Below are 26,753 nucleotides of genomic sequence, written 5' to 3' on the forward strand. Positions count from 1 at the left end.
AATTTTTCAGATAGTTCTTTTTCTCTGTCTTCTGATCAAGCAGATTTTAGAGAAAATAACGAGGAGAAAAACTGATTGATGAATGCACTGCTAACTTGACTTGGAGGCTGTGGTTGTCTGTCAAGCCCAGATATGCTGGAGCTGCAGGTAGTCATACCTCTAAAGAAGCTGTAAGAGTCACAGGAGTTGCCTGTTTGGAGAAGAAATGAACTCTGTCCTAGTCAAGCTATGTGGCAGCAAGGCAACGTGTTTTGGGCTCTGAAGTCAAGGGAAATGAGTTTAGTCTTTAAAGAATAACTGGCTTTTAGTTTGGAAAGAAAAAATCTTGGTCAAGAAAATGACATTGCATACTTCAGAGCTTTCTCTATCATAGAGTCAGTCAGACAGCCATGGTGAATGACAAGTATGTGGTGGCAGGATGCAAAAAAAAAAAAAAAAAGAACATTGGGAAAAACTGAATATGCTGCAGAAACATACCTTTTCTGCTGGTTTGTGAAAGGCTTTGAATTTTGCTTCCAACTGTAAAACTCAGTTGGAAAGAAAAAGGGAAAAATATTTCCTGTTTTTTGTAGGCCAGTCAGGTTTCTCCATCCCTTTGAATACGAATAATTCCCTACCCATGCATTTATGAGTAATTTTGTTATCTTGTAGCAGGTATTTCAGTTTTATTCTTTAATCTCAATGCTCATGGGTACATCCAACAGAGAGAAGGAAGAAACAGATCAGTCTCAATTAGTCCTTGCATCTCTTTTTTTTTTTTTTTAAAAAAAAAAAAAAAGGAAGGCAAATAATGATGGCTGGCTGCGTTCTCTTGGATTGCAGCCCTGTGTGTCAGTGCTGGTCCACTCAGGCTGCTTGTACTCACAAACAGTTGCATGGTTCCTCTAGCTGTCATCCAGAGAATGTGCCACTAATTGTTTCTTTTCATATACATTGTGATACCTTAGTGTGCTTTTGCCTTATGTTTTGCAAAGCCTGTTGGTTTTGGGGAAAATCCATGCCTTAATGTTCTTAACTTCAAAGAGTTAGTTTGTTCTGCAAACTCTATTGTTCTTCAATTATGAGATTTAATCTGCTGTTTATGGAACTTTGAATTCATTTTTGGAAAAAGTAGATATTTTTATGTGCGCACAGATGGATTGCCAGCAGTTGGAAGTATGCTGCTCAGTTTGTTGTTTGCCTTGTTATCCTTGTCAAAAACAATGAGCTTTTTTAATTCAAATGATTAATGAAATGCCAGGCTGACATTAAAAAATACAAAATTAACATCTAAAAGTTGAATTAAAAAAAAAAAACTCCTAAAGCAGATTGTACATAGTGAATCTTAGAATGGTTTGGATTGGAAAGGTCCTTAAAGCTCATCTAATTCCATCCCTCTGCTGTGGGCATGGATACCTCCCACCACACCAGGTTGCCCAAAGCCCCATCCAGCCTGGCCATGAGCACTGCCAGGCATGGACAGCTTCTCTGGGCAACCCATTCCAGTGTTCCACCACCCTCGTAGTAAAGAATTTCCTCCTAACAGTTGCTCCAAAAGCTTGGAGAGCTATTTTAAAATTCTGTGACGGTTACCCAGGATTCAGTGATGTCCCTCCTTGGTCCTTGTAAGAAGTTGCCTTCAAAGTGCATCAGTCTGGGCTGAAAGCTGATTTCCCTTCTGAATACTCCATTTCTCCTCCTCTGCAGGTAACGATGAAAGCAGCTGCTTGCTTTCTCCTCCTTGTCCTTCCCAGTGTACCTGTGTGGACTCGGTGGTACGTTGCAGCAACAAAGGTCTGCGGATAATGCCCAAAGGAATTCCGAAAGATGTGACTGAGCTGTAAGTTACATTTTACATAGCTCCTTTCATGAGAAGTTCATGACATTACATTGTGGGGAGGCTTTGTGAGTCCTTTGGGGTTTTACCTTTGACTTCAGTGACTGACTGGTATTCTGTGCTTTGGTGCTTTCTGTATGTTTTGACTGTTGTTATTTTTAAACTTATTTGTCCCTTGACTGAACGTGTTGCTCTGCAGTGGGAACAGAGTTTATCTGTCCTTGCACCCATTAGTTCTTTGTGGGGAACAAATGCATGTATTGGTATCAAATGATCCTGTAGAGCTTCTGAACAGCCTGAGCTCATAATAGCCAGTTTGTAAGGACGATGAAAATACGTTCCTGACTTAGGCAGCTGTGAGCTAATTATCCTCTAAGGAGATTGAGAAGAGGAAAAAAAAAATGCCAGTGGTGGAAACAAACAATGAATTTTCTCCAGGCTTCATGAAATGTCTAAAATAACAGATAATTAGATTAAATGGTAAAGTAAATTCATCCTAGTTGATAACTGCCTTCCTAGTCTTCTTTTCATCTACCCCTTTTTATGAATTTATACTGGATTTTGGTTCTTTGCTTGGAAAGAAAATACACTGCTTGGTGGAACTGCTTGGCTTAAACAATTGGCAATAGAAATACAGAGCTTTTCCTCTTTAGATCCTTATTCAAATCTATCCCAGGTGAATTTTTCCTGAAACTTATTACAATTTCTGTATGAAAGTAGTTGGTTGAGCTAGTTGGTGTGTTCATTGAATTTTCTAATGAATGAAAATCTGCTTCTGCTTTACCCTATTTAGTAACGAGGCAACTGATGAATGAGATGCACATCCTTTTACTCCCTTTGCAGTGGAAGGGAGTTTGTGTTGTTTTATACAAGGCCTCATTGCTTAAATGAGGAATGGACTGAGAGTGTATGTGAGAACACAAATTAACATGGATATTTTGCATTAATTAATACATCCGTATGGACGCTGGGCATATTTAATAGTGGTTTGAAGCAAAAGTCAAGTCCAAGCCTGTGTATTACCTTATATATTGCCATCAGTGATAAAGAGTCTGTAAGGTGGTTTCTGCTCTGTTCTTGTTCAAGTCCCATTGAATTCAAATATGACTTGCCAACAGCAAGATATCACAGATGTTACTCCTATTTCCACTGCCACACTGAGGAATTTTTATCTTTAGATTTTGCATATCGAGTTTTACTGATACTATCCGATACACTGACGACATAGCTTTCACAAAGAGAGTGAAATTAATCTCACATTTTTGAAAACTGCTACATTTCTTAAGCTATTTCTTGGCAAATGAGGCGGTAGCCTGGAACTGAGCAGTTTGAGTTCATAGGAGTTTACGTGACTGTCTTCTCCAGTAGGAGCCTCTTGGCTGTGCAAGCTTCTAGTTCAGTTTTCTGCTTTCAATCCAGAAATGTGTCAGGAGAATACTGTCAGCCATGGACTGGCTGGCTCTGAATTTTTCATGTTCTGCAAATATAACCTTGAGTCTGTCCCAACTGTCTCAAAACTCAGTTCTGATCTCACTTTCCTCTCAACCAATATAAACTAGCTCCTTATATGTATCTATACCAAAAGATGAGCTGCAGGTACTGAAGGAAAAAAAAACATAAAAAGTGTTTCTGAAAACAGTGAAAAGAAGGAAATTAAAAAGAAAAAAAAAAAATCAGTCTTACTTGCCTTTTCTTCTGCTTCCAAACTGAGACAAACATTGCCCATGATTTAGAAGACCCTATACCATCTACATCTATTGTGAAATGTATTTTTACTGTGCTGTATTTGATAATTCTTACCACTGTTGTGGCAAACAGCATCTCCTGGATGGAGTATCTTGTCAAAGCTGCTTAGTCTCTGTTGTAGCAGCGGATGTCTTTTAGCTCTTGGAACTGGAAAGCATGTAAATTACCTGCTGCAGAAGACATCACAGCTTTTATATGGCTAGACAGAGCCCCAGCAGTCTGCAGGGCAGGGATCCTTCACCTTTATCACCAGTACAGCAGCCAAAGGTGCTCAGGGAAAATCTTTAGTCTGTGTTCCTGCAACCCATGCAGCTCTTCTCCCTTTCCCCACCCTCACCTCCACGTCAGTAACCCCCAGGTGGTGCACAGGGGTCTCCTTGCCACCCCCACACCAGGCACTTGCAGAAAGCCACAGTCACTGAGGGCAGAGGTTGTGCCACGGGAGGGACCAAGGGCATAAACAGCCTGCAACCCCCTCCCGGGGAGGCCCGAAAGGTGCTGTGATGCAGGGGGGCGTTTTAGTGGGATTTTTATTAATGTGCCAGTCTGCGTTCATAAACTTCCATTATTGATGCATTTATTTACAAGGCACATTAGCTACAAAGCTTTTTATTAAATTGCAGTGTGTTTTTATATAATATGGTTTAAGAAAAAGCACTGCCATGTATCTGGGTAAACCAGTCTGTTAGGGCTGCATATAGTTTTCTCAGAAATTCTTTTAAATTCTTTTAGAGGTATTAAAATAGCCTTGAAATGGGAATTCTTTCATTGTAGCAGGTATTAAATATCAATGTGAAAAATTGACCATCTTACACAGGCATGTAGGGATAAGGTTAACCTTTGTTGGGTCAAATTTCACTGTGCCTAAGCTCAGCCAAAAGATCACCGGCTATATTTTATTATATGGTGTACCAGACACTTAGGCTCACTCCTTCCAACTTTCTTCCTGAGTTTCTGTTCTGAACAACAAGTGGGAAATCCGTGACATCCTTCACATTTAAAGCTGGGAAAGACAGGAGACATACCCATGTTTGGTTTGCACCACCCCTGGAAGGAGGAATTACCTTGGCAGGGAATGCTTCCACATAGAATAGAGTTGAAAAGATCACTAAGTCTGCTGCTTTTCAGAGGGATGATAACACAAGCAATTTCTGTTTCCCAGCAGTTCTTTCACAGAACCCTATCATCATGGGCAAGCCTTCTTTCAGCTTCCTGTGAACAGGGAAATACTATGTTGTTTCTTGCAAATTCCTTTGCTGTATATTAATATACTGCCCACATTTTTCCCCACTGTTTACTTGCTCTGAAGAGAAGCCTTGGTTCTTTGAACACAGTCATTTATCTAGTCCAGAAATTCAGAAGTAAAATGTTCATGCAATGAGCTAGTTTGGAACTTCACCTGACTCCCGCTTTGTGTTTTAGGTTTCCTTTTCTTCTTCTTCTTCCTCCCTTTCTTCTTTTCTTAATGTACATCTGAACCAAGCTTCCCATGCTCTTTTTCCTTTTATATATTACCTCAGTGTATGAGTGCTAGTGGGTTTTTTTTTTTTCCACAAAAATATAGTCTATTTCTAAAAGTCTTATCTGACAAAATCCAGCTGCTGTTATGGACCTACAGCAAATAATAATTTGCACTGAGGGAAAAAGCTGAAGGCAATTATGTGGGCACTGCATGCATAAGCTGCAACATAATGAGCATGGTGTGTTTCAGAATAAATCGTAGAACCGTGGAATCACAGAACAGCTTGGGTTGGAAGGGTCCTTACAGATCATCTCATTCCAACCCCCCTGCCATGGGCAGGGACACCTCCCACCACACCAGCACTGCTGGCTCACGTCAAGCTTTTTGTCCACCAGAACCCCCAAGTCCCTCTCTGCAGGGCTGCTCTCAATGAGTCCTTCTCCCAGCCTGTGCTCGTGTCTGGGGTTGCCACAACCGAAATGCAGAGCCTTGCACTTAGACTCACTGAACCTCATTAGGTTCTCATGGGTCCCCTTTTCTAGCTTGTCCAGGTACTAATATGTACTAGCCATGTAATCTCTAGACTCAAATGTTGTCATGACACTGACCTATATGATAGCAGTGATGGGGTTGTTAGACACCAACTGTACATCATTGTTAGTGATGGGTTTTCTTTCCATTTTTATTAATGCATATTAATATTTGAATTTGCTTTGGCCATTCCTCTCCTCACAAGCCTCCTTTCTCCTTGTTGTGTTTTTTGCTCTGCGTGTTTTGTTCTTTTAGCCTCCAAGCTTGTTCAGTCCTTTTCTGTACAGCAGTTTTCACAAGTGGCTGACCTGCTTACCAGCAGAGGAATCCTGTCCAGCTGCCTTCCAGCTGTTAATTCCCTGCCCCTGGGGTGCTGCCTGTTGCAGCGAAGGAGAGCTCTCCCCTTTGAGAGAAAGGATAGTTCTACAGGATATTCTAGTTACAGCTGAAATAGAGGACTTAAATCTGCATTTCAAATATGATAGATAAGAAAAGTTAAATAGATCGGATGTGTGATGACTGAGGAGGTTTGAGTACGTATCAGAAAGTGATTTTAACACTAATTGAGAATAAGGGTGAGTTAAACTTCAGGGTGTTCACTAATCTCCCAGTCACGTTTCAGTGTGTCAAGCCAGTAGGTTGTGGTCTGACATACGAGTGCACAAAATCCAGGCTCCACATCTGCCAGAGCTTTCTTAAGTTCAAGTTCCAGATTTGTACATGGATCTATGCTTGAATTTTGTGTCTTCTCAAGAAACAGTAATTGAAGCTCAAAAATTCATGTTTTGTGGATATGGTTCATCTTTCACATCAATGTTCTTCTAGACCACCTTTTTCAGGAACCAAAACTTGCATCAGAATGTTAGGATATCGAATATCCGCATTAAAAAGTTTTGATTATAACTTAATTTTAAAGCTGCATAAAATTGGCAAGTATCATCTTTTTTTTTAATGTAACGTTCTATATGAAATATTCAAAGAAATTAAAGAAAAGGCTTTGTGCTTTTCCATTTTCTGCATGAGAACTGATGTTTCTCTCCAGTTTCTTCTCTTAGCACAGATTGTAGCTATGAGCTTGACTTTATGGCTGAATAGACATTTCAGTACAAAGAAGGCTCCAAGTAATTCACGTGGTTATATAATGCTTTGGCATCTTGTGCTGGTTGTATCACCTCAAATCCAAGTAGTTTCAGTATAAAAATAGACAAGTTGGATAAAGAACAGCTGTCATCTTTTATGCATAGTTTTAAATTTTGTGTGTGTGATGTCAGTGCATGTGGAAGGTGCTTGGTGAGCCCCTGGGGTGCTGCAGGCACTGGGCTCCAAGGGCTGGCGTGGTTGGTGCAGGTGCAGAGCGAGGTTTGGCCATGCCCTACAGCACCAGCCATCCTGGCCAAGCAGACATCCATCTCCAAAGCTCCTTCAGGTTTTCAGACAGAGTCTTTTCTGGCACAGGATTGGTGGCATTTTGTGAGAACATGAGCACTTTTTTTTTCCCCCTATTTTGACTCTGGTAATTACTTTTTGCCTACAAGTCATTATTCAGACTTCAGGATTCCCAGCAGCATTCATGGGGTAGAAAACAATTTCCAGTCTGATATATTAAACTACAGAGTCATGAGACTTTAGGAAGCAAAGGAGTTTGTTTTGAATACTACTCAGCATGTCTATATTAAGGCAGCTGACACCCACTCTTGACTCTGACTGTCTGTGTATTAATAACTTGACTCTGAACATTAAAATTAGATATGTATTTTTTCATTCATGCCAGAATTTCTTTGCGTACCAGATGCCATATACATCATCTCACTTTGGCTAAGCATTGTAAAGAATTAAAAATACAGTCTTCCCTCCACATTCTTCTGTAGGGTTTTGTTGTGGGTTTGGTTTTTTTGTGGGGTAACTTCCTCCATGGTTAGATGTGTATACACAGTTGTAACTGGGTTCTGCCCCTACAACCTCAGGACTAATTCTGTTATGCACTGGGTCCAGTTTACAGCCCTCTTGCAGCCCCTGTACATCATCTCCAGCCCAGCAAGGTGCAGAACTGCTGCTCCTGTGTCCCCTCTGTTTGGACGGAGGCCTGGCCCATGGTGGGCAACAGCTCACCTGCTGCAGTTGTGTACTTCAAATTCAACTCAGATCCTCCTCATTCTTGGCATGTTCTTATGTCCTAAAGGCTCTGGTTATTTCAAATTCATTAAACGTTCAAAATTAATGCCTATTGCTTAGAAAATATTGCTGTTCTTTGTATAATGTGGTGAATGGTTTAACAGTGGTGAATTGTTCCTGCGTGCATGAAAAGTATATGATCAGTAATTTTTCAGTGTAAAATTGTGTTTGTTCAGAAGTTATACCACTAGAATAAATGCTGCAGCTTTTTGCATGCCCATTTATATAACCAGTAAATCGTTTGCAGTACAAATCCAATGCTATTCAAAGCAGATCTTCTGTAGGAGTTTAACTCTAGGAGCCTGCGTGTCTATATTAGCCTGAGTAGTGAAGCACTGGATGGAAATGTACTCCCTCGACTTTTGATTGCACCAAAAAGTAAAACAGGGGAAAAAAAAAAACTTTGCTAGCTATCATCAGTTTGTTCAAATTGCAGGCCATTTCATACTGGGATCAACAAGAGAATATCCTGAAAACCTGTTTCTGAGGATTTCAACACATTGCAAGAGCTGAGTCTCTTCCTAAATGAAAATCACATATTGCCTGCAAATATATAATACATGACCTGCTTTTGATTTCCTTTGGAAATCCTTTGGATTTTACATGTGGAATAAACACTGGAGCCTTAACCTACCCTCGTGCACGACTTTAGGATTTGCAGACTTTGTGGGATGAAAGAGAAGGCACAGACTCTCAGCAGCTTGCTGCATCCATATCAGACCACAACTGGGGAAATGAGACATGATTTGCCCTATTTAAATAGTAACATATGCAGTTGAATTCTGAGGATCTTCTACAATTTATGCTGTGAATTTGCAGTATACCAAGGCACTCAATTTTCAAAATAATTTTCACCAAATTTAGACAAAATGAAGCAAGTGACTGTGAATGTGGCATAACTAATCCATATCCTGGTTCGTCTATAACCTCTATCAGCAGAGCAGCCCTCACTCCTTTCAAGGGTTAACTGTTTACTGTATAATACCATCAGCTGATGCTTGTGATCCTTGTGAATGGAGAGATTAATCTGTTCAACAGGTTTTCATGAAGGAAGGATTGTGCTTTTGGTTAAAAATTCAAAAGCCCGTAGTTCTGCTTGTCTAGCCTAATCCTAGCAGGAGCGAGGTCAGCTCCACCACATGCTCCCAGACAGCTCTTACTTCACAGGATCATGTACACAGGCAGAACAGATAACCATGAGGCTGGGGAGGAGGAAAGTAAGTATTTCTCTTTACTCATCCCTTAGTGAGGATTTTCCCTTTTATCACTACTAGGCTCCAGTATCTAACAAGTTACAAGAAATTCTTCTTGAAGTAGTTCAGTTGAAGAGTGCTCAAGCAGCAGAAAATGATGAGAGGCCATTATATAGAAATAGAAGAGGAAGGAAAAAAAAAAGAATAAAATGTGACAGTTACGTATTATGTAAGAAATTTTGTTAGTGTTTACAGTTTTTATTTTTAAATGAAGTAAAAATAAAAATAAAACTTGTGGGAAAAAATTCTTGGATTTTGTTTACCCAAGTATCTCAGTGTTGTTACAGTTGGTGTAGAGGGGGAACATATAGCACAGCAATAATCTATTATTATTGTTGTTTACTATAGTAAATGCAGAATAAGGAGATCTGTTGCCAAAGAAAAGGAAATTGTATGTGTGGGATACAAATTCTTACCATGATTATTGGATTATATCCTCAGCATCAGAGGCAGCACACCACGTGTTCCGGTGTCTATGGGCTGCATTTCCTGACACTTGATAACCTTTCCGAACATACCACATCAATTGCAGTGGCCTATCTACCTTAGGAAAAATCCCTCACAAGGAGGCCTGTGAGGAGAGAAATGGCCAAAGTGGCCAAAAATGGCAAATGTTTTTTCATCTTTTATCCTCACTTGTGGGGGGAGAAACGCCTTGGATTTGTTTCCCAGGTCGATGTGCCCTCTGGCTGACATCTGATGGACCACCCAGCCAGTGCCATGGCACTGCAGTGGCATGTTTCTGTTGGAGCCTCATTACTTTGATATCTTCCAAGGGTGCAGGTTCAGCCCCCCAAAAAACAAGGTTAAGGATAAAACTCCAGCTCTGTCTCTATCATTTGGTAATAAACAGGAAAAGGCCCATGCCCCATTGCTACCACAGGTAGCAATGTGAAGTCTTCAGTATCCACGCTCTCTTCAGGGCAAACTTTTGGAAAGTATTGTATTTGGTCAGGGTTTTTACCTTCCTTACTCAATGTTTACATGTCTTCAGTGGAGCAAACCTGCCAAATCCAGGCACTGTATTCCAGGAACTTGAGGACATAGGATTATCCTAAAAAGCTTCAGCCCTACTGTACATGTGTCTGGACAGAGACACGTATAATGGTGCCTCAAACTACTGCCATCCTGGAAACACAAGTTTTTATTAAATACACTTAGTTCTTCTGGGAGAAGCCTTTATTCAAAAAAAAACTTGGTCTTTCATCTTCAATTTGTCCCAAGTTTTCCTCCTGTACTAGTGTACTTTGAAAAGGCAAGGTGAGGAGGATGTATATGCCAGGGTAGGAACTGCCGTAATAAATGTGGCTTCAAAGCCACAATGTTTGTGTTGACACTGGAATAAGTGAAACTTCTTAGAGCACAGAGACCTGCAGTACAGCTCCTTCTGGCTGTACAAGGGATTTACAGGCACAAGACAAAACCTTTTCCAATAGTTTTGGTCAGCAGTCCGTGTTCTTGAGAAACTTGTTAAAGGTAACTTCAAGTAAGGGAAACAACTCCTACAAGTGCTTCTCCCCTTACTTCTTCAGCTGCAGTCTTAGAAGAACCAAATGGTGGTGGTCTCCCTTCGCTGTAGGCCAGAGATTCTTTATTCACTTCCAAGTCTTGAACAAAACCATCAGTAAGCTACTGTCATGCTTTGCATGTGGGATAATTCATTTACAAAGGAGAAACTCTTGCAGTTTCAAAGCAATGAATCAAAGACAATTTCCTTAGTGACTGAATTTAATTTGTATTTTCTTCATGATGCAGATTGAGTGACAGGAGTTCCTGTTAACATGTTTATGTAATTGTCAAATGTGCCTTTTTTCAGATACCTGGAAGGAAACCATCTGACTGCTGTGCCAAAGGGGCTCTCCACCTTCAAGCACCTGACTCTGATGTAAGAAACACATGGTTTCAATGCCAAGAAAATTAGATGACTCTTTCTGCACTGTGTTGTAGGTGGAACATAAATAATTAGTATTTGGGGAAAAACTCAGCACACAAAACAAAAACCTTCTGTAATTTGAATTTGGAAAGAATTTCATAGTAGCCACTGCTGCCAGTAGTGTTCCTAAACAGTGGAGAAAGAGCGAGGTGACTAAGAGCACCAAAAACACTTCCTCTGCAGGAGCTTCCAGCATCTGTGAGAGGACTAACCTCTCATGCAGGTTGCTACTGTTTCACTTGGCAGATTTATCTGTACAACACTGTAAAGGTCATTAACAGAGGAGACAGCATTAATTTGTTCTTGTTGAAGCAGCATTTATAATGCTAAGGTAATGAAAATTTGCATAGCTGTTTCTGCTATGAGCAGTCATACATACAGAGACACAGCTAGACTTTGTTCAGTAAATTGGTCCCTGAAATACACCAGAGTGAAATTTCTTGGCTGAAATGTTTAGCAGAAATTTTCAAATGCTCTTTGAATCAGCTGTAGATGCTCAAGTTAAATGGGCAGAACAACAACAGGTAAAAAAAAAAAAAAAGTATGTATATATATATATATATATGGGGGGAAAACTGGAATCCTCTATTTTAAAGCAATGTTTTTTTGGAAAAATCTCTAATTTTATTTTTCAAGGGAGAGCAACAACAAAGTAAAAAGTTCTGTTTGAGCCTAAAAGACTCTTTTGAAATAAAAAAAAAAAAAGAAATATCTTTTATTTCTAGATGAACCAAAGCAAATAAATGCCTTTCCTGTCTTTTATTTATTCAATTTATGCCAGTGACCATTCTTTTTATAGTTCCAGTCAATGTGAAGAACATACAGAAATGGCATACCTGTAATAAATCGGAAAGCAAGCTGGTACAGCAAATATTCACCCATACTTACACCCATCTATTTATTTACCTTTCTCCTCTGAAATTTTTGCTTGTATTCACTCATTTTTTGAAATGCTATGTGCTGGAAATTTGCCTTGCTGAAAAGTCCAAGGCTTATTTTTGAGAAAATAACCTCATGTGGTTTGCTGTTAGAGCTTTTTTAGAGTTGGTTAGAAAACATTATATCAATTGATAATGTTTGACTTTTGAATAGCCTCAATCATTTTACTGTGCAGACATTATGAAACCTTTAAAAAAGACTTTTTTCTGAAGTCATACATATAAATGATATTTTATTTGTGTATTTCTTCAGTGATTTGAGCAACAACAGCATAAGTGTATTGGCCAATTATACCTTCAGCAACATGACTCAATTATCAACACTGTAAGTAGTCCAAAGTTTTGGTGAGTTTTAATTGCTTTTCAGACACTATCTTAGGTGTTAAACAGTTAGTATATATCTTGTTACTTAAGCGTATGGCTTTCAGTGCTTCTTCATGGTTGAATTAGTAGTGAAATGATCAAAGAAAATAGTGTTGTAACTGTGTTCTCATATTCTCCCAGCATCTTGAGTTACAATAGACTTCGGTGCATTCCAGTCCACGCGTTCAATGGGCTCAGGTCTCTTCGAGTGCTGTAAGTACCGCTTTTTCAGTGCAGCTGAGTTGCAGCTTATTAGAATGCTGTTGATGGCAGGGAGGTTTTTAATGAGCAGATGGCTTTCGCTTGATTCAGTAGTCATAAATATTTTCACACAATTAGCTTCAATGTACTTGTACTTAGGTGCAATATGTCCAGTAATGACTAGAGCAGGTGAACACTAAACTTTGAAAAGAAGCAATTATATATTTGCAGGATGAATGACTTTTTCTTTGATAGTTCAGGGACAAGAACTACCATGAAAACAGGCCTCCAAGAGTCTGCATAGGGCCTGTCTCTCCTCCTTGAAAAATGTTTGGGTATCCCACAGGAAAGGACTTTTTGCCTGTGAAAACTGTTCATGTTTTAGAGTGTAAGTTTCCATTGGATGCTTCAGCAAGAGTGTGTCTTTACTGAAAACTTGAACTTTAGGATATTTTCAGTTTGCTTAGATTTCTATAGGCAAGTTTTTATGTAAGAGACTGCAGTCTAAACAGGGTAAGTTAGAAGTCCCCCCACTAAACCAATGATTAAGTCAAGCCAGCGGCTGGCTGGGCAGCAGTGATGCTGAAGTGCCCATCTTAAATTTCCTTATGCTGTGAAGGAAATTTCTCCTCGCAGTGACAGGAGTGTGGGCACACTCAGAAGCAAGCAGCCTCCCCTCTCCACATGCTTTTCTTACACATCTGCTAGAATGACTCCTGCTTCAGTCTCATTTTTACTGCATTCTCCATCTGACCATCAGAAGCTGACCCTGAGTTCACTTTGCTTGGTTCTTTGTGTGGATGTGTGACCCCATGAGCAGTTGTTTGGACAATCATTACTTGTACGGTAACCTGAAAGCAAACAAATTAAATAGCTCATCTGTGATGAGATTATTTAGTTTGGTGCACATGGCCAGAACAGAGGAGTTGAGTAATATGCCTTGAGTGCTTTGAAACTTCAAATTCATTTTTGCTATTTTTTAAGAAGTTAGGTGTCATTTTCATTCAAAAGTTTCTGTGAATATAAAGAGCAGTGGTTACTGTGTACTGACTACCAAAGTGTGGAATCCAGTTGTCAACATGGGCAACAGTGGAAGCTATAGGGCAATGCTATTCGGCCGAGCTGTTACACTGCAGTATGGGTGGTAAAATAGATAATCTACATTTCAACCTTCTAACTTACAAGGCAGATTTAGATCCCCAGTTTTCATTATTAAAAACAAGGAAGATACGTGATTTGGATTTGTTTTTTGAAGTTTGGCTTGGGATTCTGATTTGTAGTGCACTAGGATGGTCACATTTGAGCTGTTACATGAGTCCTGAAATTCAGCCACAGATGAATATATTCGGTTTCATAGCCAAATAAATTATTCCATGTGGAGCTGTCTTCTGGCCTGCTTCTAATATGCAAGATAGCTTGATTAAAGCTAGTTTGGGACTCTCTACCCTGAATTATAGGGTAGATGCACCCTGTCTCACTCTTTCCAATAGCTACAATTTTTCTTCTCACTCCTATTCTTGCGGAACCACATGTACAGAAAGAAAGGGCAGTATTTTGAGTATCAGTTGTAATCTTTTGGCTTTATTAAATGATCTGTTAATCAAATTGGAAAATATCTTCCTTCTTCAAGGGAGAAGCCTTCCCTGTCTTGTGCAGAGCAGCATGAGTGAAATGAAGCCTGAATGGGAATCTCTTTCTCTGCTCTGTGCATTTGGAAACCTCCAGATTGATTTGATTTATTATGGCCCACAAAACTCTGGTATCAGCTACAACTTTTGCCACATGTCATCTACGTTGTTATTAAAAATCAATTCTCCAGGGGGAAAATGGGCTTCCGAGTGACAGCATGCAATCTGTTATTGTCAGTTATGTATTTTCCGTATTCTCAGGAGAATTTAAAAGGGAAAGCGTCAGCAAAACAATTTCCACTTTATTTTTTTTTTTAGTAAAAGAATATAGCTATCTCATTACCTTTGGCAGTGCTTGCCTTTGAAAGTAACAGACTCTTCTCATACAGACTTCCGTGTCTTCCAAATTCTGTTTTCTTTTCTTTTTGTCTCTGTGCAGTAAATAAAATAAATATGCATTTTAAAATCAGAATAATCATAGATGTATGATGAAATTGATCTCTGACAGATATCTGGTTCTGTCCTCTGTCTCTTACGCTTTTTTTGTACTTCAGCACAAGCCCAACTGAGGAAAGGCTGAGTCAAAATGTTTAAGTCTGAATATATATCAATGTTTACATAATCAGCCCTTTAATCTTTGCATGGCTTATCCATAATGGTAACCAAAGTGTGCTTTGGAACAATTTCAACATAAAAACATAAGATTTTTTTTCAACAAGCAAAAGTCTATATCAGTAGTTTTTTCCACCAAAAATATTGCAATGAAATATTATGATTTTCTTATTCAAAGCTAGTGTTTTTAGAAGCTAAATATAGTTTTAAAAAGCTCAGAGATTGAGACAAAGTAATTAAAAATGTTAGAACTCTCCGGTTGACCTGAACTGATTATTTTAAATATTATTTTTATTGTGTGACAGTGTTATAACTTATGACATTTCATCCTGATTTAATTAGGAGGGAAAGTCCAGAAATAAAAATATTTTCTCAGATCACTAAACAATTTTCCATGTTATATTCATGGAAAAACTGCTAAATGAGCTACAGAATATTCTACTGCCATGGGATATTCTAGTTATACTAAAAACCAGTGGATGTTTAACTGCAGTTCAGGAGCTCACATTTATGTAGAGAAGTGCAGTGGTGATTTAGAGCTCACACAAACAGAGTAATATGTGTGATAATAAAACTGCTGCATATACTCTACAGACACCACCTTGGAACCACTTTTTGCAATATATTTTCATTGTTATATGTGCACTGAATTGACCTAAGAGAAATATTAGTTGCCTTAGTTTCTTTTCTTTTTGTTTGCATCACAGAATGACTCCATGTAGTTATCCTGCAAGCTCAGCCAAGCTTTTAGCCACGTTTCTGTCTTTACAGAGAAGATTGCTCTTTACTGGAAAAGCCCCCACTTTGTGTTCATAGTTACCTACTGTTAGGAGACAACAGGTTAGGAGGCAGGATTTGGGAACATTTAGGTTTAGTTCGTGTCTTTATGTGAAGACAAAGTAAAAGTAAGATTACATGAGGAAGAAAGTTTTTGATTGAGGAATTCGAATGTTCTATTATGGGCTCAAAGCAGAGATCCCCATCACCTTAAATTCAGCCTCTTGCTGTTTACTAATATTTGGACAAGGAGATACCCGGAAGTTGTGCTTTTGAGGGAGAAAAAAAGAGCATGCATAGGCATTATCTGTCTGAATGCTCAAGATTTAAACCGAGCACTTGCTCTCAAAGTTTTTTGTTATAAAAATGTGTTCTTATTGTTGTTCCAAGAGGAAAAAGATTTCATTGCACTGCTGAATTCTTCTATCGCTGTTTTATACTGTAATTCTTCTGTTTTAGCATTTATCATTTAATTTTAGTTGCATGGGTGGAGATATTGCTAACATAATCTTTTCATTAAAATGCAGTCGCTTGCATCCATGAAATATATCTCAGTGCTTGAGATATGTAGTGAAGCCATTAATTAAATATGTGTTTATTTTTTTGGTGTTTCTTACCTTCTTAGAGGTGAATGGCTTTGTTATTCTCAGTTTCTCTTGGAAAAAGTTTCCAAGACATTTTCTTTAGGAAAGCAATTGCACACCTTCACAAAATAGAGAACTGATATGATGATAAATACAAGTTCTGCTGCCTGTTGAAAGAGAGATCATCTCATACATCTTTAAGTAGTTTAAAATATCAGCTCATAGGCTCATTCTGAGTTTCTGTTCATTTAAGTATGTTCACTTAATTAAAGGAGGGAATATTTTGCTGATAAATTTCTTGATCAGGCATGATCTTGCATCCTGTCACCAATATAAGGATTCCTTATCTTAGAGCTGTTTTGGTATGGCCCTTTCAGTTGGTCATTCCGTATAGAATCAGTGTGCTTTATCTGGAGTTACCATGTTGGACTTCACATCCTTCCTGTTCCTGTTCGGATTAATCACTTGGAGATCCCATCCTTACTTATACATGACAAATGTTAATAGCCCAAACTTAGGTATGCTTAAAAGAAAATATCAGAGTCTGGATGATACAAAGGGAAGTTTTTGGTTCACAGTGAGAAGAACTCTAAGAACAATCCCATCAGGACAGTTCTGCTGTAGTTTTTGGTGTTTCATACTCTGTAGAAGAATTTTGCTTTATAGTAAGATAGAAACTGTACTTGCCATGAGACACTGGGAAACGTGATCATGGTAATGTTGCTTACGCTCACATATCTCACAGCCCCACAGCAGATCCCAGGCTTCCAGGATACAGGATAAGGGGCATCTTCCCTTGGGGACCTTGGCTTTCCTCGTTGTGTGTTTGTTGGTGTAAGGTGCTGTGTAAAGGTTAAATTCGTAAGAGGTATAAGGCATCACAGAGATCCTGGTGAGGCTGAGAGTGGTGTTAGGGTGGAGAAAGGATGGAAAAAGAGATGCTTTTATTTTCATTTGGGGCTGTTTTATATTTCCATCCGCCCAGATATTTGACTTTTTCACCATTTCAAGCACCTTTACGGTCACAAAGCTCAAAAAAATGTGATTGCTTTGTTCCATAAATCACCAGGTGAATTAGAAAATAAATGACTCGAGGGAAATTGCTGCTACAAACCTGATACACAGTGGGCTTCTGTTTTGCACCCTCCTCTGCCCCATCTAGAGCCCTTACAGTACTTGATGGACCTGGGAAAGTGGACATAAACACTACAGGATTTTGCTATAACTGAAGCAGCTCAGGGGAGAAGTGCAAAACAAAATAACATTAAATTATATCCTTTTCCTTTACAACTTCTCTATAAACTTGTGTTTGAGAAAGGGTTAGTGGGGTCCAATGGAATTGACTCTTAAGAGTTCTTTCTATCTGTTACTGTGTGAAGTATTAAGCTGGCAGGCAGTGACACGGAAGCTAGAAAAGTTACATAAATATTTTTCTCTATGCCATATTTTGCTAGATAGTTATCCAATGAGGCAGAGGATGCAGCAGATGGATAGTTTATTTTATTTATATGAAAAATAAAATTTTACGTGATTGTATATCTTCTCTGGTGCACTTTCTAGATAGTTTTTATGTAGTTGACACCTCCAACATCATGTCCCCTCCTGCAGGCCATCACACTCATTTGCTGCTGTATGTTGTTCAGGATTAACAATACCCTAAAACAAGTATTTTCACTGGTAACAGAAATTTATTCGTCAAACAGATTTTTAAAATACCACACAAAGAGTTATTTCATACTGTAAGAATGGAAAACTAGAATGTGAAAGTGCAGATATATTTGCCTTCATGGACCCTTGCTCTCTCCTAGGGTCTCTCTGAAGTCAATATTTAATTTAACTCTCACATTTCTTATTTTCCCTCTTCTGTTTTCTTTGTGTTTTCAGCTAATGGGATTCTGTAAAAGAATTACAGGTCTGTATGTGAGGGTCTGCTTGTCATCAATACACTTTTAATAGCATAAATAGTATGTCACCTTTTTAATTTAAAACATTAGTCACCAACAATTCTGATTGTATCATTATTTTAAATGTCAACATCTAGAAGTAGCATGGAAGCTTGTGAGTTGTGAAGCTTGTAGAAACTCACAAAGAAGGAAAATTAAATATCATTCTTCAGCACTAATTCCCTCACTTTTGAGCAGCTGGCAATACCATGGTTTGATACCTTCCTACTTCCCCGCTCTTCTAGGACGCTCCATGGAAATGATATTTCCAGTGTTCCCGAAGGTTCATTCAACGACCTGGTATCCCTGTCCCATCTGTAAGTACTTCTGTCTGGTTCATCAGTTTCAGATTTATAAAACAGTACAGATTATTGCAAATTTAAGATTGTATATCTCTTCTGTTTTTCCTGCTTACTTTCCGTATTCTGCTGTGGATATTCACAGTTCAAAGGAAATAAAATAAATACTAGAACCTGTTGTTATTAGTTACCAAAATATTTTCTTAAGGAAAACCAAATGAGCAAATGTGATGGTTTCCTCTTCTGAGCACTTTGTGTTTAATGCTTTCTTTCAGCATTTTCTATGTGAAATGCAGAGTGTGTTATGGTGTGAGAGGGAGACAGGAAACCTCCCACAAAGAATAAATATTAAGCAAATGTGAATTCTGTGCTTAATAAATGTCATATGTTTTTCATACAGAAATGTTGTCAGTATATGAACTTGATGAATTGCTGCTTCAGACTATGTATTTTTAATCATAGCAAAATCGGTTATACTGCAGTATTAATTCTTCATAATTTTTAAAAAGTTCCTAAAAGTTTCAGGTATTTCAAGAAATGACTGTCGTATTGGTGGGGATCCAGGATATTTTTAAAATGCAATGCAGTTAGTGAAAGAACTGTAAAGACAAATAGCTGAAATTCTTACAAAACAAAGTCTGTTAGTGCCAAAACAGCAAACAGAAAATCCTTGTTCACTGAAATAATGTGTGATATTGCACATTATAAGACAATAGATGTAAAGGAAAAGTAATTTTGCATGCCGTGTTTCTTGGTTACTGTCCTTAAGTAATCAAAAGGTTGTGTGTGTCTTGGTTGTTTTGTGATATGATTAGTTTCACAAGTTTATATGGAGATTTTCTGCTGTAATGCTGCCCTCATGCATATGAGTTGACGATGGTGTATACACACATCAAGACATAAAAATGGATGTGTGTGCATATGCACATTTAACATAGCTTTTATATCTCTGTTTCTGTCTTTACAACCTTAAACATGCTCTCTGGAACACGTATCTGAACACAAACGCACTGTTATCTGGAAAATATGCAAAATGTAAATGTTTTCTGGATAGCAAATATGTCTTTGGACTATGATTTCTGTGCAACACCTTTCTGCCTCATTTTTTTGTAGACCGTGAAGAATACAGATAGATCGGTACACACAAATCATATATGAACAACATAGGCAATTTTAACTTCAACTGAGAAATAACCTTCTCTCAGTTTTAAGCTTACACTTTCATATCTAAGTCAAAGAAAATATTTGTCTTGCACAGAATATATTTCATCATCATGTTCCCAACATAGAAAACTCATTTACTGTTTTGTTTTGGAGTGAAACTGACAGAGCTGAAGTCCTGTATCTCCTTTTGGAAGTGCACCTTCCATACTGGGAATCTGGCTTCTGAGGGTATTTTTAGAACACAAGAGATAAACATATCATGCCCCATTTGTTTGGATTTTCCTCAGGGTTCACTTTAAATGAAGTGCAGACACAATTTTCCTGGGTAAACTGTTCGCCTTAGGGAGTGATAAAAACCCCTTTGGCCCAATACAGTCACTGCAGTCTATCTGTTTAGATGTATGTGCTGCCAGAAATGTAAAATATACAAAGCTCAAATGAACAGTAATAAATAGGATCCATAAAATAAATAAGACCTGTCTGGGGTATAATTTGCAATGCTGAACAATTGAATTTTACAGTACAGTTGTGGTCTCCAGTTTCTTAAAGAGGATGCAGCGTGATCATCTGAAACTTTTAGCAAACACAATGATTTTGCTAGTTTTTAAGCTCTTCACAAGCCAGAAAAAGCTGGGCTGATTCAAACACAGTCATACATAATTGAAAATAAATTCATTTTGTGTTGCCCTAATACATAGATCTTTGATAAGAAAGCATGTGCTTTAAGTAAATTTGAAAATGGTACAAGAGGTTGCTACTCATCAAACTCATAACTCAAGGGGAACAAAACTTTGTGTTGAATTTACAAGCTCTGCGTGGCTTTGGGTAGGATAGATATTAGGGCTGGAGGAAGCTGACTACCAAGGTGCTGAGGAGTATGATCAGCCTTCTGCTTCAGTACAATTTGCAGGGGTCAAATGAACTACCAGAATTGCAAAGAAATATGTTTCTAGTATAGACAAAACTACTGTTTTTAGTCAAGTCTTTTATAACAGATTTAAAATGGCTTGCATTTGGAGGAACAAAACTGACATCTATATACTTTAATCACTTTTTCCAGCATTGTTTAAAGCTTAGGAGAAGATACTGAATTTCCTTTACGTTGTAAATATATTGTCTGACTGTAGCTGGTCAGTTTAATTGTCCTTATTCTAAGAGTTACCTAAAAAATATATTAATTAAAAAAAAAAAAAAGAAAGGCTTAACAGAAATATCTGCAACATGTTTTGGAAATGCTGCTGGTGGTATTTCATTATAGCAGAAGATATTTGTACCTTCTTGAAATAGTTTGCTATAATGGACAAAGAAATAGAATATGTTAGAGCACGTGAATGAAAACACAAGAATTCACAGTAGTTCCTAGAAATGGGGAAATGGGGGGGGGGAGGGGGGAAGGGAAAAAAAAAAACACGGAAAGATACAGAAATATGTGTTATAATTTCTGTAGTTATACAACACTGTCATCGGTAATCGGTAATCATTTCTAGTGACTATGGGGCAACTTCATTTCCAATGTACTTTACGAAGATTAATTAACATGGGTAACTGGCCTTCTGTTGTCCTCCCACTCCCATTTTATATATTGCAGTTCCTCAATGCTAAAGTTAATTTCTGGGTCCAAATTTCACTGCTGCATTTTGTTTGACCTTGGACAAGTGAGCCAGTTGATCACAGTTACAGGGTTAAAAAGTCAACTGAATAGGTTTTTTTCTATTGTAAGCAATGGATTTACAGAAGGAATGGATGGATATTTTTTAATGCTGTGCTGCAGTACACATATAATTTTGATGAATGAGCTCTAGACGGGATTTGAACCTATGAACCCTCATTATGAATCTGTCTAGGGCACAGTGGGTTCATTAGTCACTCCAATAGAAATGTATCAACAAATTTACTGAGATTTCTGTTGTAATATCCTGTCTGATATTTTTATTTGAAAGAAGATTGAGTTTAAAATACCATCTTAAAAATAGTTTTCAACATAGGTAGTGATCTCTTCCCTATCTGTAACTATTTGGTTAATTTTCTTCCCATTGCAGTTGAGGTGTTGCACAGCTAAAGCCTTACATTTACTTTCAGCAAAATAAATACAGACATCCAGCATGCATTTCTTTACACTTCCAAAAGTTAATTGTTTATAGACTTACTTTTCTGAAGTCTGAGCTTTGTCTATATTTGAATCATTGCCTAAAAACACACTTTTTAATGAGGAAAAAGAAAGAGTCAAGACAGCACCTGAATTTAGGGTAAAAAGTTTTTTGGTTTTTGTGTTGGTTTTTTTTTTTTTCCACAGATAGATCTGCATTAATAATGAAAAAGTTAGGTGAATTATAATTACACTATTTGGTGAATTACACTATTAGGTGAATTATAATTACACTATTTGAACGCATCTACTTCAACCATGTGACCTCATTCAAGGGATGGGTTAACCTTCAAATGTGTTTTCAAAGCCGTAAACAAACTTTATACCAGGTTGCAGTTTTGAAAATAGGAGTATCCTTTTAGTGCATGATTCATCCAGTGAGGCAACATTAATGTGAGTCATAAGATCCAAACTAAATAACACAATTCACTGTTAGAATATGCTCACCATGATAGCATTCAAGACTTGAATTTTCCAAGTTGGTTTCTTTTATTTAATGTGAGCAATGTATGTATGTCTGTTGACATTCCTGAAGCACAAATGTTTGGTTGTTAGGTATTTATGCAACCTCTGTAACTAATGATAGGACAAAAAGGAGCAGGAATACTGGAGGAGATAATTCTAGAAGACTTTCTGAATATTCAGAAGATTTTTTTTCCCACATTTTGAAATAAAGCTTTACTATATGGGAGTAAAATGTGCCTTAATGAGATTCAGGGATGTTATCTTTGCTTGCAAGCCAAAATAACTGCTGTTAATTTTTTTATATATTACTAGGGCTCTAGGTACCAACCCTTTGCACTGTGATTGCAACCTCCGCTGGCTTTCTGAGTGGGTGAAAGCAGGGTACAAAGAGCCAGGAATAGCGCGCTGCAGCGGGCCCGACACCATGGTGGACAGGCTGCTGCTTACAACACCGACTCACCACTTCCAGTGCAAAGGTAGGAGCAAGCTGGGAGACTGTTCTTTCCTATTGCTTTTCTTCATCTGCACCATTTTCTTTCTATACTCTTGCAAGCTGGTTTAAAGTGAGAATAGGAGGAGTTGGATTTGGCTTTCATTTTCTGAACATCAGATTGCATTCAAGTTGCGTTTTCAACTGTTCTACCACAAAGTGCAGTTACCTCTACCACTGGAATGAGAAACAGCAGACCTCAGAAGAATTAGAATTCATGAAGTTTGCGCCAGATTATGTAATAGCAAGTTAGCATATAGGATGTTGTTATAATTTAGTTGAGCAAATAAATTGTTTTTGGCCTTCTACCCACCCCAGATAACTTTGGTAAAATAAGAGTTATTTTAAAATATAGTTATCTAGCTATTTTTTATGTATTCTTGAAAACCAATAAACTGAGAATTCTTGTGGAAAACAGATACTTACCAACATTACATTTTTATTTGGAGATCCACAAACAACTTCATGCCCTCATCAGCTCTGTATCAGAAACTATGTGTTAAGGAACATCTTTCATGTCTGAATATAGTCTGCATTCAGGCGAGGGTTGAGGTGCAGCTGTTAACAGTTAGGTACAGTCATGGACAGGAATATGCTACGCTAGAGAGCAATCAGACAAAAGATACGGAGCACATCTTCTTGTGGATAAAGTAAGTAGTATGTTGTTGAATGTAGCTTAGGTTATACCCATATATTCTTATTGGAAAAGGAGTTTTGGAGGTTTGCTCAGATTGCCAGTAAGTATATGCAGATCATAGAATCAGAGAATATCCCAAGTTGGAAGGGACCCACAAGGATCATCAAGGATCATCAAGTCCAATTCCTGGCTTCACAAAGGACCACCCAAAAACCAGACTGTGTGAGAGCATTGTCCCAATGCTTCATGAGCTCCAACAGGCCCAGGCCATGACAACCGCCCTGGGGAGCCTGTCCCAGTGCCCGACCACCTCTGGGTGCAGAACCTTTCCCTAACCCCAAGCCTGACCCTCCTCTGTCCCAGCTCCATGCCGTTCCCTCGAGTCCTGTCGCTGTCCCCAGAGAGCAGAGCTCAGCGCCTGCCCCTCCGCCCCCCTCGTGAGGGAGCTGCAGGCTGCCATGAGGCCTTCCCTCAGCTGGAGATAGAGCTATATTTATAGTAGAAAAGATGGATCAGTAGTCTGTTTTGAAAATGAGGGCAGAAAGTCTGTTTTTATGTCTCTCTCAGTGCCATGAACACTTACAATACTGCTTGGCAGCATGATTTTATAGAGGCCGAGATTAAACTGCTGAACAAACAAATGATGGTGTTGAGGTAGGTTTAGAGCACAAGTTTCCAAGCCTGAGGTGAATTTTATGGCCTTTCAAATATATTTTTAATAACTGTAACCTTATAATTTAATGGCTTTGAAATGTCAGTCTCAAAACTGTCGGAACTTCGACTATAGTTATCAGAACTACAGATGTTATAATAGTCTCAAATGTGAAGTGCAAATATTCCCTAAATACTAAAAATACTGAAGAATTCATTTGTTCACAGTAAGTGAAATAAGGAAAGTGATCATTCTTATGTATTAAACAGGGTCTGAAAATTAATCCAAGAGGAGAAGCCAGATGACTTTTTGTTTTGAAGCTGTTTTGTATCAATGACTAAGCTCACTTTCAAAACTAAACAAGCATCTCTCAGTCAAGAGTTAAGTAAGCCTGTGATTCTGACTATTGAAAAAAAGTGTATGTTTTTATGTAGGTATCAGTTAGGTCCACTAGGAAGCTGGTGGGCTTTCTGTTGTCCTAGCTGTCCCTGTGGCTGTCTTTATCTGAATGGAAAAGGAGAAAAGCATTGATTCAAAGTCTTTGGACAAGCAGAAGTTGTTGATGGTCTGAACAAGCATCAGTACACTCCAAGAAGCTCCAGACCCTAGTGAAATTCACCCTTTCTCATCACAACGTATATATATTGAAAAACAGTGCATGATCTGGTAATCTAATAGTAACTGAACCCAATTCCCATGTGCACATTTAAAATCCAGTGCATTGTGCTGTTTCACCAGGACATCAGTGATACTCTTTAATGGCAGAGTGACAGAATTTTTTACCGTGCCAAGCGCAGGTTTACCTTTGGGATGGAGCCACCTGCGTGGCCTGTGTCAGGGGAGCGTTGTGGCTGTGCCATGAGCCTGTGGCAGCAGAACGACATTGTCTGTGGGATGACACAGTGACCAGGGATATGTCACAACTTCTGCTTGTGTAGGTTCAACCCTTTCTCCAGTATTGCTCACATAGAGCTCAGGGTGTGCTGAAGTGCCCCCTGCCCCAAAAAAGCCTGGACAGATGTCAGCCCACGCTGAGCTCAGGACCTCGAGATGCTTGTATAAAGGTTGTGCAGATATCCTCTGTGGCCTCCCGTAACTTTTACAATTAAAAAAAAAAATAGTATTTTAACTTACTCTTGTTAAAATTATGTTTTTAGTGTGTGTCTGAGCAGAAGGTTATGTCTCAGCAGAGCCAAGAAAATAAAAGTATGTAATGTGCAAGTCATGCAAACTCAGATCTGCTTTTTATTAAATTGCCCTCCTAGTTATGCAGTAGAGGAAAGGAATGTGCTGGACTGAGGGCATTTTGCTGTATGGATTTATAAATCAAATCCCCATGGGCCAACTAATGAACTACTTAAGTGCTAGGAACTAACACTGTTCTTATTAGCTCCTACATTGATTAGCTTTGATTTGTGCCATAGGAATAAATGGAAAATGTATGTTTGTATATTATAAAATAAATAATTAATTTTGGTTTAGTGACCTCAAAATCAAATAGAAGAGCAGCACTGCTGTATGTCTTGTGAGCTCGCCAAGCAGCCACCTTTGCCTGTTCTGAGAGGAGCAAGCGAAAAGCAGCTCAGATGTGTTGCACTCCACCCCTGCCAGTGCCAGAAATTCAAATGTTATTTCCTCTTGCCATCCTAACTCTAAGTTAAAAACATGTCTGGTATTTAGACAGACATAAAACCCAAAGGTAGAAGAGGAAACAACAGTCTTTTATTTAATTTTTTGGATTTGTTACTTCTTGTGTATTTTTCATCATTATTGTTTGTCTCATTCTGCAATCAACTGTGCTGCACTTATCAGCCATGTTAACACTAGCATCAGTACAGGATCAGGATAAAGCCTTTATATTGTAAGCACTTTTCAGCTCAGATTCCTTGGTACCTGTTTCCGTGATGTTCTTTACCCCCCGCTAGTGCTGTGCAAGTATTCAAAGTTAATAATGAGGGTTTATATCTCATAGAGGACGCTTCAAAGCAAATTCTTGACTACAAGGGATCTTTCATCTCTAGTTTTTGTAACACTCTACAGCTCCACCTGCTCTCTAGTATGAGCTATTCTTCGCTTTCAGGATGTATCACAATTTATTCTTGCTTATCATTTATCATTCAGTAACAAAAGGTCAGTTCCCACTTCTGATCATCACAGTATCAACTTTAAGATATTTTAAAATGCATTACCTTAAAAATGAGATAAAAATATTTTAGATTCATTACTGCTTGATATAATTTAAGACTTTTTGAAGTGTTATGCTTTAATTTTTACATGTAAAAGCTGTCAATGCATTAATATTTGAAATTTGGCCACTTCACAATCACCATTTTCTTAACTGTCGATAGAGTTGTCTTAATTAGCTTTCTATAACGTCTCAATAATTAAATACTGATTGATTCAATACATGAAATATACTTGGTATTGATTTTGGTTTTGTTCTGTTTCTTACTTACCCACAAATTTCACTGCTTTTCTGGATGGGTCATGTTCAAAAATGTCATTTATTAAATGTTATTTAAATACAGATGTGCATATTTACCTGCATATATTTACATATTTGCATGTTTATCTTTGTTACGTTTTGCCAAGATAGCTGAATGTTGATGGTCTTTTGTCTGGGCAGAACAGGAGGAAAATAAGTTTTAAACTCTGGTAAAACTAAGGATGGTAGAACACTTTGCACCTAAACATTCCCATAAGCCTCTAACTAAATCTTTCTTACGCATGTTTTTCATTTCTGGTGTTGCATCTGCACTTTCATTCTTGTTACCAGCCATAGAAATGTCATGTTATAGTTCCCACGGGGTTGCTGTTGCAGAATTTCCAGCACTGAGAGGACAAATTGCTATAAGCCATATATAAGTATATCTATATATAAGCCCATTCTCTGGAGATCCCAACATATTTTTTTCAGAGCTGATGTTCGCATGTGCAGGAG

The 26,753-nt window shown here is 38.2% G+C and overlaps 1 protein-coding gene across 6 annotated transcripts in view; it reads left to right on the forward strand.

Annotated features, from left to right (window-relative positions):
* The window catches only part of SLIT3 (slit guidance ligand 3), a 513,498-nt gene that overhangs the window by 409,050 nt on the left and 77,695 nt on the right, over nucleotides 1-26,753 (forward strand). For all 6 annotated transcript variants that reach the window (XM_040573726.1, XM_040573730.1, XM_040573725.1 and 3 more), the window contains 6 exons: nucleotides 1,687-1,819; nucleotides 10,797-10,865; nucleotides 12,105-12,176; nucleotides 12,356-12,427; nucleotides 18,205-18,276; nucleotides 22,346-22,509. In XM_040573726.1, the coding sequence (XP_040429660.1) occupies nucleotides 1,687-1,819; nucleotides 10,797-10,865; nucleotides 12,105-12,176; nucleotides 12,356-12,427; nucleotides 18,205-18,276; nucleotides 22,346-22,509 (582 nt within the window). The remainder of the gene's footprint in view (nucleotides 1-1,686; nucleotides 1,820-10,796; nucleotides 10,866-12,104; nucleotides 12,177-12,355; nucleotides 12,428-18,204; nucleotides 18,277-22,345; nucleotides 22,510-26,753) is intronic.

This window comes from Cygnus olor, chromosome 14 (assembly GCF_009769625.2).
Source record: "Cygnus olor isolate bCygOlo1 chromosome 14, bCygOlo1.pri.v2, whole genome shotgun sequence".
Taxonomy (NCBI): Eukaryota; Metazoa; Chordata; class Aves; order Anseriformes; family Anatidae; genus Cygnus; species Cygnus olor.